Consider the following 16,638-nt stretch of genomic DNA (forward strand, 5'->3'; position numbering starts at 1 on the left):
TTTCTGTTGTGTTTTTTGTTAATTCATAACCTTGCTAGTGAAAGTATGATTGGAGGACTAGCAGCCTCTTCACCATGGAAAGCAGTTCAGAAATGGACTTTCAGGCCATGCTCCGACCTACAGCATCAGAACCTGCATTTTTTAATATGAGCCCTGGGAAGTTCAAGTGCAGAGTGGAGCTTTGAGAAGCACTGTATATGGACTGCGGTGGTGAGTAAACCAGGCCAGGCGAGCCCAATAACTTCCAGTAACTGCTGCCAGAGGGCCCGTTAGTACTGGGTCCTCTGATCTTTTCTAATAGAACCTAAGAATTTCACATTGGTATTTGGAATCTGATTTTTAAGTGTTAGCTCAATTGTTTTTACCCTGAGGGCCAAAGTACATTAGTAACAACTTTCAAGAGTGCTGTTTTTCTCTCATTGTATCCAGCTGTGGACACTGGAATCCACCAGGACTGACAGGATTATAGAATCCTCAGATTTTATAATTATGGTACTGTGTCCATTTTAGCCTTAATTAGGGTTGGGCGCATTTTGAAACAAAATCAGATTGATTATGTGGACTTTTTAGGACAACTTCATAGCATAGTGCTAGGAAGGACCAATTTATTGAATTTGGATGCCACCAAATGAGTCTGATACCAACATTAATCTGTGGGGTCCATGAAAAAATAGTTGATTTGAAGACCTATTTTATGTTAGCTAAAAACTATGGAAGGGTATGTGGAGTGGTCCTTATCCTGAAGATTTGCATGTTCTAGGACACATTTAACTGTTTTGTGCCTATGTCACCAAATGCTCGAAGTTCATTTTATAAGTAATTTGGGTCCAGCCAACCTCTTCAGCCTATCCTCTCGACATTCCCCCTTTACACGTGGTCCTGGCAGACCTTCAAGCCAGGCCCTTTACCACTTCCAGGCTGTAACACCCCTCGCCCTATTTCTTCTGCCCTTTACTCTCCCTACCCCTAAAGTTCACTGGCCATCCCATGCTATTTAGACTCTTTGGACTACCACCCTTTGCTATATCCTGTTCTCTCCCAAGTTTGTTCCAGTTCTTGTGTCACCTTTTGTTTCATGGGCTGGTAGAAAATTCCTATGTCATTCACTCACTCAAGAAAGCATTTGAGCACTTGCCATGTGCCAGGCATGGTCCTGGATTCCTGGAACAGGACCAGGAGCAAGACACTGCTCTCATGGTGCTTACATTCTGGTTTGCTGTTAGGTAAAGGAAACATTTTAAGTCAACAAACATGACTTCCTGACACACAAAGATCTCTGCTTGTTCCGTGAGGTAGGAAGATGAACAGGATGATGGGACAGAGTGTGACCAGGACGGCGGGCCCCTTGAGTCTGGGTTCAAGAAAAGCTCTGCAGAGGTGACATTCAAACAGACACCTGAAAATTGATTAGGCAGTAATGCCAAGGTGTGGTGCCATATATGTGCCTGCAGAAACAGCAAGCACTAGGACTCTGAGGTGGGGTTGGGGTGGTGCTTGTCTCAAGAAACAGAGAAAAGGCTGAAGAGGCTGGCAGGTGGATGAACAAAAGAAACTGAAAGGCAGGCAAGATGTTATCCTGTAAGGTTTTATAAATAAAGAACTTTATTATACCAAGCAGTCTGGCTCCATTTTCTAGAATATTCCCAAGCCTTAAAAAAAAAAATATTTAAAAAGACCCATTTTAACTATGTCCCCCAAAGTGCCCACCAGTGTCCACTTTAAGCAACCCCCAAAATGGTTGAGTTTCTAACACTGAAGATACTGTTTCACCTGCCTCAGATCAGAGTTTTAGCAAGACTTTTGTTCCCCACTTGTGCATTTTGTTTTTCTTCCTGTTAAATCTGTGCAATTGTTTTCATCACTGTCAGACAACCATAGCTCAGTTTTGAGAACTTAGCATCATATTTTGGTGGTTAATCCACATCATCAAAGATTAATAACTGGCTATCTCCCAGTGTGCCCCTCCTGTCTTTCTCATCAACTTTTAGGTGAGGACATCATCATATCATGTACACTTTTGTGCAGTAACAGCTGCTCACTTGACTTTTGGCTTCACTGATTTTGAATTCAGCTTTCCCAAAACCTCTTAGCCGCTTCACTCCAATTACCTTAAAAGTGAATCTTCACTATTGTCAACATGCCTTTATACGAAATAACATAAATACTGGAAAAGATGCCACATTATTATTTGATATGATTATTTGGTATTTGATATGTTGGTATGTATGCCTAGGCAACTCAAGGAAATTAACTGAAAAGCTACTGGAGCTAATAAAGGAGATCAATAATTCAATCAGATGCCCAATAAATACATAAAAACACATAGCTTTTTGTTTACCAAGTGTTATAGCAATAACCTGTTAGAAAATAAGATGGAAAAAGACCAAGGCCAATAATATCTAATCCTTGGAATACCAATGAAGTACTTGGTTCCAAGCTGAGGAGAGTGGATTGGCTCTTGTCTCAGCCCAGAGCCATACACTGCCACATGGGCACCAAGCAGCTCATCTTGTGCCCAGAATCCTGCTGAGTCAGTTCAGTCAGGTGTCAGCGTTCATCCCTTCAGAGTGGCTCGAACCCAGCGTCAGAGGCCAGGAGGGAGCAGGTATCATGCAGTCTCCATTGCTTTCCTGCCTTCTCTAGATAGGACAGTTCCTTCAAAAGCTGTGTTTTATTCTGCACAGGGGCAGCTCTGTGTCCACCACTGAAAACCCTTTTACCTTCTCATGCCCAAAGCAGATTTCATTTCTTCGAACCATCATCTCAAATGTCTTCCAGGGTCTTCCAGCTAAATACAGAGGATTACTCTGTGATTGCAGTTACATGAAGACCCTGGAGTAGTCAAATCATAGGGACAAAAGGTAGAATGGGACTTGCCAGAGGCAAGATAAAGGGGAGAAAATGACGTTATTGTTCAGTAGCTACAGAGTTCAGTTTGGGAAGATGAAAGTTCTAGAAATGGATGATGGTGATGGCTGCACAACAGTGTGAACGTACTGAGCTGGAATGTATTGAAGGTACTGAACTGAAATGCCACTGAACTGTATACTTAACCATGGTTAAAATGGTAAAATAATAAGTATATTTTATCACAATAAAAAAAGTGATCAGTTATTTACTCTCTTCTAAAATCCCACCTAAATGAAGAAAAGAATAATATATAAATACACATGTAGAGACACCAGGAGATGGGATGCATTCATTGGATTAGCTTTGGCTGTCATAGAAAAACCTAATATAACAGTGACTTTAGAAACTATACGGGTTTTTACTCTCTCATGTTCAGGTAATGTAGATTGCCAATGCAGAGCTGATAAGCCATCATACAGTGTCAGGAATCTGCTTTCTGTGTTCTTGCTTTCCATACATGGCTTCCACTGCTATGGTTAACTCATGGTTAACGATGGCTGTGGTGCCCATGATTATACCTGCAGTCCAGTGATCAGAAAGTGAAGGAAGTGTGGAAGAAGGCCATGTGCCCTTTCTTTAAGGTTACCACCTCTACGCACCACCTATAATACATGAACTAGACCTGAATCATATGGTCACTCCTAGCTAGAAGTTGGTTTTTAGTCTGGATGGTCATGAGTCTTAGCCTGCGCATCCTAGAGGCAGATCCTGGGATGAGGATTCCTGTGAAAATGATTTCTTAAAAAGTGTTCCCTGGAAGAAATGAAGGGGGTTTCGGTGGGTAAGGGGGCAGGATAAGGAAAGGAAGCCAGGCAAGGGTGTAACAGTAAGCAACCGCTCAGTCCTGCAGGGGGGTCCAGAGGCAATATGCGTTCATCTTAGGGTTGTCACAACCTGGGAAGGGGAGCTGTGACACATTAAAATACTGCTGTCTGAGGTTGTGTTGCAGCTCTTGGGCACACAGTCAATGTGGACTCTGGCAGCTTAAAGGCAGTCAGTCTTCTGTCACAGAGAAATAGGTGCAGGCTGTTAGGAGGAAAGCACCCCAAGAACAGATGTGCACGAAAATGGTAAAGGGATGAGGGATCTGAAGAAGCAGTGACACCCGGGTAAAACGTGAGGGGTCAATTACTATGCATGACAGGGAAACAGACTTTGGGGGAACAATTAGCCATCCCTGCTAGGTAAGGCAGCAGCAGAAGTGAGACGTGCGTACTTTGCTTCAGATGAACAGTCAATACAGGAATGAAGAGGCTGAATGCTAAGTGTTCAAGAGACGTACGCCCGACAGGACACAGGAAGTGAAAGCAGCCTCTGTCTCGGAAAGTGGAGGTGAGAGGTGAAGTCATGGGATTGGTGAAAAGTCTCTGAAAAAAACAGCAGATTACCTAGAAAGGATACATCCATCAATAAAAAAATATTTTAAATAATTTTCAAAATTACAAGGTACGATTTTTGAAAGGGTTTGCTGAGTGCCCAGCATAATGAAAGATAAAATAAAACAAACCTATGCCGAGGCGCATTTTATTAATTTCTGAGCATCAGAGGTAAAGAGAAGATTCTACAAGCTTCCAGAAGGAAAAACACAGAGAATAATCAAGGAAGAATGGAGCAGGAAAACAGAGCTCTGGGTAGAGAGACTGAGTCTAAGTGAATAATAGAATTTTAACGTTTTCTTGAAAACAGAATTTAGGACCATGTTTTACAATTCTGTTGGTAAGTTTTGGAAGGATTAGCAGTTCTGTAGTAACAGAAAATTATGAAAATTAAAAATACAGAATCTGTTAACTTCAGGAAGAAAATAAGTTGAAAAATTAAGGAAATACCATCTTAGTACACCACTTGGCTCAGCAATGAACACTACTGATGTAGTTATATAAAGGAAATATCAATTATTGATTTTACCAAATCAGTATGATTATTACTATATTGAGAGCTCAGAGGAAGGAAAGTGGAGGGAAGGGGTGACACAAGGGTGTTAATTCTTTTTTCCATAAAAGAAAGTCAGTAGACATGTCTAAAATTCATGAGAATATAGCAACTTTAAGCATTATATTTAGAAATTCAGAGGGCAAGATGGGACTAATATTTTACATCTACCTTAAAACTAGGTTTTTGCTTTACACTTGCATAAATAACCCCATTTGGATGGTTTTCTCAGAATAAAGAAACTGTTTTTCCTAGAGAAGTATTAATAATCCTACCCCTTGAGAAACGGAAGCCAGTTTGTAGGTGATTAGATTTTTTGTCTGCCTTTGTTGGGTTTTATTTTGTTTCTATCCATTGAGGTTTTAAAAATCCTAGGTTCAGAATTTCAGCTGGGCTAGACTAGACCCCACCGCCTGGAGCCACTCAGATTCGTGGGCTCTGTATGATGGGATCATGGTGGACTGGGCTGCCTTCAGTGGAGACTTCCTCAAATTTGGACATCTTCACCTTTTGTTATAAAAAATTTCAAATATATGCAAAAGTAAAAGATCAGAATAATGACCCCCTATGTACCCATCACCTAGCTTCAGCAATGATCACTTCCTGGCAATTCTTGTTTCATCTCTCTGCCCCCATTATTATTTTTTTCATTAAGGTATCAATATATACTCTTATGACGGTTTCACATGAAAAACAATGTGGTCACTACATTCGCCCATATTATCAAGGTCCCCCCCACCACACCCCATTGCAGTCACTGTCCACCAGTGTAGTAAGATGCCAGAGTTACTACTTGTCTTCTCTGTGTTACACTGTCTTCCCCATGATCCCCCCCACACCATGTGTACTAATAATACCCCTCAATCCCCTTTTCCTCCCCATCCCTTTGGTAATGGCTAGTCCTTTCTGGGAGTCTGCTGCTGTTTTGTTCCTTCAGTTTTGCTTCATTGTTATACTCCACAAATGAACGAAATCATTTGGTATTTGTCTTTCTCTGCCTGACTTATTTCACTGAACATATTACCCTCTAGCTCCATCCATGTTGTTGCAAATGGTAGGATTTGTTTCTTTCTTATGGCTGAATAGTAGTCCATTGTATATATGTGCCAACTCTTCTTTATCCACTCGCCTACTGATGGACACTTAGGTTGCTTCCATTTCTTGGCTATTGTAAATAGTGCTGCAATAAACATAGGGGTGCATATGTCTTTTTCAAACTGGGCTCCTGCATTCTTAGGGTAAATTCCTAGGAGTGGAATTCCTGGGTCCAATGGTATTTCTATTTTTAGTTTTTTGAGGAACTTCCATACTGCTTTCCACAATGGTTGAACTAGTTTACAGTCCCACTAGCAGTGGAGGGTTCCCCTTTCTCCACATCCTCGCCAGCATTTGTTGTTCCTAGTCTTTTGGATGTTTGCCATCCTAACTGGTGTGAAGTGATACCTCATTGTGGTTTTAATTTGCATTTCCTTGATAATTAGTGATGTGGAGCATCTTTTCATGTGCCTGTTGACCATCTGAATTTCTTCTCTGGAGAATTGTCTGTTCATATCTTCCACCCATTTTTTACTCGGGTTATTTCCTTTTGGGTGTTGAGGTGTGTGAATTTTTTATATATTTTGGATGTTAACCCATTGTTGGATATGCCATTTACAAATATATTTTTCCATACTGTACAATGCCTTTTTGCTCTGCTGATGGTGTCTTTTGCTATACAGAAGCTTTTTAGCTTGATGTAGTCCCATTTGCTCATTTTTGCTTTTGTTTCCCTTGCCTGAGGAGATGCATTCAGGGTAAAGCTCCTCATGCTTATATTCAAGAGATTTTTGCCTATGTTTTCTTCTAAGAGTTTTATGGTTTCATGACTTACATTCAGCTCTTTGATCCATTTCGAGTTTCTTTGTGTATGGGGTTAGACAATAATCCAGTTTCATTCTCTCGCATGTAGCTGTCCAGTTTTGCCAACACCAGTTGTTGAAGAGGCTGTCATTTCCCCATTGTATGTCCATTGTATGGCCATATTAATTGATCATCTATGCTTGGGTTTATGTGGGCTCTCTAGTTTCTTCCATTGGTCTATGGGTCTGTTCTTGCGCCAGTACCAAATTGTCTTGATTACTATGGCTTTGTAGGAGAGCATGAAGTTGGGGAACGTAATCCCCCCGACTTCATTCTTCCTTCTCAGGATTGCTCTGGCTATTTGGGGTCTTTTGTGGTTCCATATGAATTTTAGAACTATTTTCTCTTGTTCTTTGAAGAATGCTGTTGATATTTTGATAGGGATTGCATTGAATCTGTAGATTGCTTTAGGTAGGATGGCCATTTTGACAATATTAATTCTTCCTATCCATGAGCATGCAATGTATTTCCATTTATTGGTAATCTTCTTTAATTTCTCTCATGAAGGTCTTGTAGTTTTCAGGGATATAGTCTTTCACTTCCTTGGTTAGGTTTATTCCTAGGTATTTTATTCTCTTTGATGCAATTGTGAATGGAATTGCTTTCCTGATTTCTCTTTCTGCTAGTTCATCATTAGTGTATAGGAATGCAACAGATTTCTGTGTATTAATTTTATCCTGCAACTTTGCTGAATTCACTTATTAGATCTAGTAGTTTTGGAGTGGATTCTTTAGGGTTTTTTATGTACAGTATCATGTCTTCTGCAGTGACAGTTTGACTTCTTCCTCACCAATCTGGATGCCTTTTATTTCTTTGTGTTGTCTGATTGCTGTGGCTAGGACCTCCAGAACTATGTTGAGTAGAAGTGAGGAGAGTGGGCATCCTTGTCTTGTTCCTGATCTTAGAGGAAAAGCTTTCAGCTTCACACTGTTAAGTATGATGTTGGCTGTGGGTTTGTTATATATGACCTTTATTACGTTGAGGTACTTGCCCTATTATTTTGAAGCACATCCCAAACATTATTTATTGTTATTTATCAGAATCATACTGTAAGTCTCTTGGGCCACAGTCCATCCCACAGGAAAAAAAAAATCCCCATAAGGAACTTTTAGGACATAGTATTTATGTTAATGAATTACTTCATAATGGAAAAGCATATATTTGTGCTTGTTTTTTTCATCTTTATGGCATGATGTGAATTTATAGAAATGGCTTTCCAGAGAACTTACACCTGTCTGAAATATGAGCTTGATTTACACTAAACTCTGCACTGTCACCCAGGAATGCAATTAATCCTAAGTTTATGTGACTTCTGTGCTCAAAGCAGTTCCCCATCCCACTAACAGTTCTCTATCCCACTCTGAGTAAAAGCCTGAGTCCTTACAATGACCTTTGAGGTCTTAGTGACCTGCCCCCTCTTACCCTTATTTTTTGGCCCTCATTGCTTACCACCCTTCTCAGCCCACTATGCTCTAGCTGTTTTACCTTTTTGCTAATCCTCTAACCTGCCAAGGATTCTCCTGCCTCAGGATCTTTTCATCAGCTGTTTCCTTCTGCCTGGACTCCACTTTCCTGGATACACAAGTCTCACTCACTTCCTTCAAGTCTCTGTTCAAATATCACCTATCCCTGAGGCCTTCCATGACCATCCTCTAAACATTACAAGTGCTCTTTCTCTATATATCTTTTCCATATATTCCTTACCCTGTTTTATTTTTTTTCTCATAGCAGTCATCACTACCTATTTTATATGTATTGCATTTTATTTATCATCTGTACCTTCCCTTGCAGAATGTAAGGCCAAGGCCTTTGTGTATTCTCCTGCTGTGTCCCAGTGCCCAGAATAATAGTTGACACATTAAGTTGGAGATCACCTGTATGCCAAATTTTTGAAACTTTACACTTTAATAGACTCACCACCTACCAGGCACTGTTGCAAGCACTTGAAAATATTACCTTATTTAATCCTCCTAACCCAACTCAGTAGGCATTATTATTATAACCTATTTTACAAATGAGAAATTGATGCACAGTGAGGTTAAGTAACTCATCCAAGGTCAAACAGCTGATAAATGACCGATCAGGCAGTCAGGCTCCAGAGTTTGCAGTGATGTCTTTCAAATAAACATATGGAGAATATTTAATCAACACTTCCAGAAAGAGATGCAAATTTTCTTTTAAAAGCATTCAGATTTCAGGGACAGCTACTATTGCCTGGTGCCGTCAGATTCCACATACTGGAGGCATTCCCAGTGTTCCACTCACAAGTAGTGTAATTGGTGCTGGCTCCTCTCCTGAATAAAACTAAACAGAAAGATGCCAGCGTATTTAATGCTATACTTCAAAAACAACAAAAACTGCAGGCCTCTCCTCTTCTCTTCAAAGAGAAAAATGTAGTCTCTGGTCAGATAACGTGCGTTCACGTACCATTGCAACAATTGCTTATTAAGTCGCGCAACTATTCTTCCTTTAGGGAAGCAAGCAGGCAAGCAGGAACCTCCGGTGTGTGCAGCAATTTATGTAACAGACTGTGGGAGGGGACACTTGCACAACTAGTTTACAACAGCATTCTTCTGTACTAAGTCGCCATGCTGTTCTCTAGTGAGCTTATTTTGAAAAAGGTGGTCTGTGTTTTTAACTTAATGGGTTAAGTCAGAGTTTCAACTCTAAGCTGGAAAGCCACCAGAGATTTCTACTGAAGCTAGTCAACATACATGTGCGTTTGCCACCGATACTCTCCACCTGCTTGTCTTCAGCAACTACTGTAGTGCCAGGAGCAGAGCAACCCTTGAGAGATTATTTTGCGTAAAATCGATACAAGTAATGAGTGGTAAGCTATGTAAAGCCGCTTCCCGCACTGCGAGGTGACCCAGCCAAGCGTCCTCGCACCGTTGTCTTCGCGGGTGGTCAGAGTTAAAACATTCAGGTTGCCCGAACACTGTGAAGGCTCCGCCTGAAATGTAGCTGCAGCCGGCAGGGACACCGCATTGCTCCGGGTTCTCGTGGCCCTTCCCCCAGCCGTCCAGGCCAGCCGGCCACGTGGAGGAGCGGAGGCAGCCGTGGCCCGCGGGCAGCCCTCGGTCCTCCGCTATCCCACGCTCCCTTGCGCCAAGGACACGTCCGGCAGCTCCGCAGGGCGCTTCTACGCTGCCGCCGCGCCTCTCTATGATCCGCTGCCGCGTTCAGACCGGGTGTCATGGCGGCAGGCGTCGAGTTGGCAGGGATTGCCCACGGAATTGGGGAAAGTCACTAAAGCAGAGGAAGAAGTGGCACGACCTGGATGGTGGGAAGTCGTGGAAATGAGCAAAGGCCCTGCGCGAGTGACTGTGACACTGGAGGCGGCCCCTTGGTAAAGTCCCAGGCCAGGCCTGTGCATTAGAAACGGCCTTTGGAGCGAGCCCCCGAAGCCAGCGGTGCCCGGGACCCCTCAGCCGCCCTCACTGTGCTGTCGAGTCTTGAGTGTTTTGATTTGGGCTGGTCTCGCGAAGGCACCAGGTGTTCGAGGACATTTGGCAGGATCGTCCGGCGACGCTGGGCGCTGTTCTCCGAGCGGACCAGGTCGTTCTCTAACTCGCAGCGATGTCGTCCTGGCTTGGGGGCCTCGGCTCCGGCTTCGGCCAGTCTCTGGGTCAGGTTGGGGGCAGCCTAGCTTCCCTCACTGGCCAAATTTCAAACTTTACCAAGGATATGCTGATGGAGGGCACGGAGGAAGTGGAAGGTAACAGCTGGAAGGGTGCAAGGGAGGGCTTTTATGGGACCTCTGGAGCGTCCGTTTGGTCCTTACTTCCTTCCGTCAGGAGACGCACACGTGTCCTAGAGGAGTGTCACTCCGGCCTTTTTTCCCTATACTGCTTCTTTTGCCTCCTCTTACCCGATTTTTTCCGATGAAAGGCTCCTGGTGTCCGGTGGTAGAGTTCTGGTTCTCCTCCCGTTGAGTACTCGACCTCTCAGAACACAGTGAAACTGCTTCGACGAGAAGCGGAGTTTATTTTTGTTTGGTTCCTTCACGCCCACCGCTTACTTTTGCTCTTGGGGACGGACCTGATTTTGATTCTCTCCCTTTATTCTTAGTTAAAAAAGAATCATTTGTGTATGACACAGTCACTTTTCTGTTTGACTTTTGTAACTATTGAAGTAATTCATATTAAGCGATCTAGCGACTCGTACCCTTTCAGACTTGAATATATTTGTGAGTGAAATACGGCTTTTTCTCTATTTTATATTTATCCGTATCGTCGTGATACATTGCAATATTCCAACTGATAATGTAGTTTTGTGTCTGATTGCTCATTGCCTCCCGTATTTCGACCTTAGAACAAGGAAGATACCTATTCTTTGGGTATCCTTAGCAGCCGCTCGTGTTTTTGAAAACTTTTGTTTTACTAATGAGTAGTGTACCCAGAGTTACATGATAATCAATGGTTGATTACTATTTTGATTTCTTGCTGTTTCTTTCAGCAAGTAGTATTTAGATCAAAAGTTATTTCAATCTAGGTCTGCCTCCTGAGAGATAATGGGCTGTTTCTTTTGGATGAGAGCAGTGTTCCTTTGAGTTTTATTTCTTAAAAATTAACTTTTCTTTTTTTCTTCTTTTTTAAAAATCCTGATTTAATTGAGCCTTCATGTTTATTTAGTTAAACTAGAGACAGTTTGGTAAAAGACAGTATTTAGATTTCGAATTTTCATGCACCTTTTTAGAAGAGAGGGTGATTTCGAAATCTGTTTTTCTGCTTGGGTGGGAAGTGCATTAGGTGAGACAGGTTGGCGATGGAAGTGAAAGGCATTTTTCCTGTGTTCAGCGTGTCAGAACAGAGAAGGGCTGGATAACATAGGAAATGACTAGTATTTTCTTGCGCCCCAGATAGAGGAAAACAGTTCGCTATTCTTTGATCCTAGACCAGAAAATAGGCAACCCCCCTATCCTGGAGGAATTAATTTCCCTCTTCCCACCAAATGTGCTTCTGTATTCTCTTAATGGTTTCATCACCTACCTTATCGTCTAAACTAGAAATCTGTGCCATCTTTCTTTTTCATCTCCTGTTTTCAGTTGGTCATCAAATCTTGTTCATCCTGTGCCAGAATTGTTCCATGTATTTTCCTTTCCTTTATGACTCCTACAGTAGTCCACATCCCCATGATCTCCCCCCATGCACTGTTTCTCTTTCACGTCTTGTCACCCATTTCTCTCCACTGCACTCCATTTTCTATTGTGCTGCCAGTTTGTAAAAACAAATGTGTTTTAAAAATCTCTTGACTCTTAAGTGATAAAATCCAAATCTCTTAGTTCTGGGAGACGAGATGCCTGTCCTATCTGGATTCATCCTACCTTTTCCAGTTTTTCTTCTCGTTGCCTCCCCTTTCCCAGTGGCCATACATACGCACATTCATATACACATGCACACTTGCACCCGGAGCTTCTGCCGCATGGAACTTTGTGTGGTACCTACACAACTCCAGACCTTTGAATGGAATGCTCTACCTTTCCTACTTCCTCCTGTGCCCTCCTTTACTTGGAAAACAATTTTTCCTGTATGACTGTTTGCACATGTCAGGTATTTGGTGAAACCATTCTCATTCCATGACAGGTTGATTTGATTGCATGAGATCTATGTTTTAACAGAACTTTGTGGATCTCTGTCCGACAGCACTTACCATGTTGAGTTATAATTTACTTCTCTCTTGGATGCCCAGGGTAGGAACTGGACTGTATTTTATTTATCCTTATATTACCAGTATGTGGCAGGTTCCTTGGTACATAGTAGATGCTCAGAAAAATTTTGCTGAGTGATTAAAAATTTGTAAAACTGCTTAATGCTTTTATTTTCCCTTTTTTTTATTATTTTTCCCTTCATATTAAAGTAGAACTTACGTCACACCTAATTTACTGATTTTGTAAATCATTTAAAAAAAGGTCAGAGTACAGTTTGTTTATTCATTCAACAAGTATTTATTGTCTACCTTGTGCCCTCTGTGAACAAGATAACAGTTCCAAAATAACACTGTTGGTACAACTTGAAAATCATCCATATTTACCATATTGGAAAGTTGCTTTTCTAACAAACACTGTATTGACTTATTCAAGGTTAGGAACTTGGGCTTTTAAAAAATCAGACATGGATTGAAATTCCACTTTAATGCATTGGAAATTGTGGAATCTTTGGCAAATTATTACTTAATCGAGCAGAGTTCCCTTATCTATTAAATAGGGGTAATCATATCTACCATGAGGTTGGGAGGATTAAATAAAATCATGAGTGTAAATGCCTAGCAAATGGTGAGCATTAATAAACATTAGCTGTTATGCTTTCCCTCACTGAGGAAGAATTTTTTGTCTGCATTTCTCGTTTATTCTTAAAAGTTTAGGATTTGGGGGGTGCAGTGGGTAAGGGGGAGAGGTCTGCATAAACCTGTTCTATCCTTCTTTGAAACAGTTGCTGCTTCTAACAATTATCTTCCAAAACACATTAGATTATAATTTGTTCTCTTCTGAGTAGCAATTAGACAGATCTTGTCAGAGTTTCAGAAGCAATACCACAAGGTGATTTTCAAAACAGGAAGACTGGGTTAGCCTCTATATATATATATTTTTTTTTGCTTTTTTGCTATGACTTTTTCTTTTTCTTTTTTTTTTCTTTTTAATTTTTAATTATTTATTTATTTATTTTGGTATCATTAATCTACAATTATATGAGGAATATTATGTTTAATATACTACCCCCATCACCAAGTCCCCCCGACAAACCCCTTTACAGTCACTGTCCATCAGCGTAGTAAGATGCTGTAGAATCACTACTTGTCTTCTCTGTGTTGCACAGCCCTCCCCATACCCCCCCACATTATACATGCTAATCGTAATGCCCTCTTTCTTCCCCTCCACCCCTTATCCCTCCTTTCCCACCCATCCTTTCCAGTCCCTTTCCCTTTGGTAACTGTTAGTCCATTCTTGGGTTCTGTGATTCTGCTGCTGTTTTGTCCTTCAGTTTTTTCTTTGTTCTTTTACTCCACATATGAGTGAAATCATTTGGTACTTGCCTTTCTCCGCCTGGCTTATTTCACTGAACATAATACCCTCTAGCTCCATCCATGTTGTTGCAAATGGTAGGATTTGTTTTCTTATGGCTGAATAATATTCCATTGTGTATATGTACCACATCTTCTTTATCCATTCATCTACTGATGGGCACTTAGGTTGCTTCGATTTCTTGGCTATTATAAATACTGCTGCCATAAACATAGGGGTGCATCTGTGTTTTTCAAACTGGGCTCCTGCATTCTTAGGATAATTTCCTAGAAGTGGAATTCCTGGGTCAAATGGTATTTCTATTTTGAGCTTTCTGAGGAACCTCCATACTGCTTTCCACAGTGGTTGAACTAATTTACATTCCTACCAGCAGTGTAGGAGGGTTCCCCTTTCTCCACAACCTCGCCAACATTTGTTGTTGTTTGTCTTTTGGATGGTGGCCATCCTTCCTGGTGTGCGGTGATATCTCATTGTGGTTTTAATTTGCATTTCTCTGATGACTAGCGGTGTGGAGCATCTTTTCATGTGCCTGTTGGCCATCTGAATTTCTTCCTTGGAGAACTGTCTGTTCAGCTCCTCTGCCCATTTTTTAATTGGATTATTTGCTTTTAGTTTGTTGAGGTGTGTGAGCTCTTTATGTATTTTGGATGTCAACCCTTTATCGGATCTGTCATTTATGAATATATTCTCCTATACTGTAGGATGCCTTTTTGTTCTATTGGTGGTGTCCTTTGCTGTACAGAAGCTTTTTAGTTTGATATAGTCCCACTTGTTCATTTTTGCTTTTGTTTCCCTTGCCCCTTGCCCAGGGAGATATGTTCATGAAGAAGTCGCTCATGTTTATATGCAAGAGATTTTTGCCTATGTTTTTTTCTAAGAGTTTTATGGTTTCATGACTTACATTCGGGTCTTTGTTCCATTTCGAATTTACTTTTGTGTATGGGGTTAGACAGTGATCCAGTTTCATTCTCTTACATGTAGCTGTCCAGTTTTGCCAACACCAGCTGTTGAAGAGGCTGTCATTTCCCCCATTGTATGTCCATGGCTCCTTTATCATATAGTAATTGATGTTGTATGTTTGGGTTAATGTTTAGAGTCTCTGTTCTTTTCCACTGGTCTGTGAGTCTCTTCTTGTGCCAGTACCAAATTGTCTTGATTACTGTGGCTTTGTAGTAGAGCTTGAAGTTGGGGAGTGAGATTCCCCACCCTTTTTCTTCCTTCTCAAGATTGCTTTGGCTTTTCGGGGTCTTTGATGGTTCCATATGAATTTTAGAACTATATGTTCCAGTTTGTTGAAGAATGCTGTTGGTGTTTTGATAGGGATTGCATTGAATCTGTTGATTGCTTTGGGCAGGATGGCAATTTTGACAATATTAATTTTTCCTAGCCAAGAGCATGGGATGAGCTTCCATTTGTTAGTGTCCTCTTTAATTTCTCTTAAGAGTGTCTTGTAGTTTTCAGGATATAGGTCTTTCACTTCCTTGGTTAGCTTTATTCCTAGGTATTTTACTCTTTTTGATGCAATTGTGAATGGAATTGTTTTCCTGATTTCTCTTTCTGCTTGTTCATCATTAGTGTATAGGAGAGCAACAGATTTCTGTGTATTAATTTTGTCCCCTGCAACTTTGCTGAATTCTGATATTAGTTCCAGTAGTTTTGGAGTGGAACCTTAGGATTTTTTATGTATAATATCATGTCATCTGCAAGTAGTGACAGTTTGACTTCTTCCTTTCCAATCTGGATACCTTGTATTTCTTTGTTTTTGTCTAATTGCCATGGCTAGGACCTCCACTGCTATGTTGAATAACAGTGGGGAGAGTGGGCATCCCTGTCTTGTTCCTGATATTAGAGGAAAAGCTTTCAGGTTCTCACTGTTAAGTATGATGTTCATGGTGGGTTTATCATAGATGGCCTTTATTATGTTGAGGTAGTTGCCTTCTATACCCATTTTGTTGAGAGTTTTTATCATGAATGGATGTTGAATTTTGTCGAATGTTTTTTCAGCATCTGTAGAGATGATTGTGTGGTTTTTGTCCCACTTTTTGTTGATGTGGTGGATTGTGTTGATGGATTTTTGAGTGTTGTACCATCCTTGCATCCCTGAGATGAATCCCACTTGATCATGGTGTATGATTTTCTTGATGTATATTTTAATTTGGTTTGCTAATATTTTGTTGAGTGTTTTTGCATGTATGTTCACCAGGGATATTGGTCTGTAATTTTCTTTTTTGGTGGGGTCTTTGCCTGGTTTTGTTATTAGGGTGATGCTGGCTTCATAGAATGAGTTTGGAAGTATTCCCTCCTCTTCAATTTTTTGGAAAACTTTAAGGAGAATGGGTATTATGTCTTCTCTGTATGTCTGATAAAATTACGAGGTAAATCCATCTGGGCTAGGGGTTTTGCTCTTGGGTACTTTTTTGATTACCACTTCAATTTCTTTGCTGGTAATTGGTCTGTTTAGATTTTCTGTTTCTTCCTTGGTCAGTCTTGGAAGATTGTATTTTTCTAGGAAGTTGTCCATTTCTTCTAGATTTTCCAGCTTGTGAGCATATAGATTCTCATACTATTTTCTAATGATTCTTTGTATTTCTGTGGGATCCATAGGGATTTTTCTTTTCTCGTTTCAGTGATGTGTGTAGGTTCTGTTTTTCTCTTAATAAGTCTGGCTAGTGGCTTATCTATTTTGTTTATTCTTTCAAAGAACCAGATCTTGGTTTCATTGATTTTTTCTATTGTTTTATTCCTCACAATTTTATTTATTTCTTCTCTGATCTTTATTATGTCCCTCCTTCTGCTGACTTTGGGCCGCATTTGTTCTTCTTTTTCAATTTCAATAATTGTGACTTTAGACTATTCATTTGGGATTGTTCTTCCTTCTT

General features: G+C 40.8%; 1 protein-coding gene across 7 annotated transcripts in view; it reads left to right on the top strand.

The window, feature by feature from the left end:
* The first annotated feature begins 9,622 nt into the window (after window positions 1–9,622).
* TRIP11 (thyroid hormone receptor interactor 11) overlaps window positions 9,623–16,638 on the top strand; it is a 65,798-nt gene continuing 58,782 nt past the window's right edge. For 2 of the 7 annotated variants that reach the window (XR_005053940.2, XM_073241964.1), the window contains exon 1: window positions 9,625–10,456. Coding sequence is in view for 4 of the 7 variants with exons in the window: in XM_073241964.1 (XP_073098065.1) it covers window positions 10,318–10,456 (139 nt within the window). In the remaining 3 variants the exon portion in view is untranslated. Of the gene's footprint in view, window positions 10,457–16,638 lie in introns of all 7 variants that reach the window. The other 5 variants (XM_017657191.3, XM_017657190.3, XR_005053941.2 and 2 more) reach the window with 4 other exon arrangements.

The sequence above is a fragment of the Manis javanica genome, chromosome 8 (genome assembly GCF_040802235.1).
Source record: "Manis javanica isolate MJ-LG chromosome 8, MJ_LKY, whole genome shotgun sequence".
NCBI lineage: Eukaryota > Metazoa > Chordata > Mammalia > Pholidota > Manidae > Manis > Manis javanica.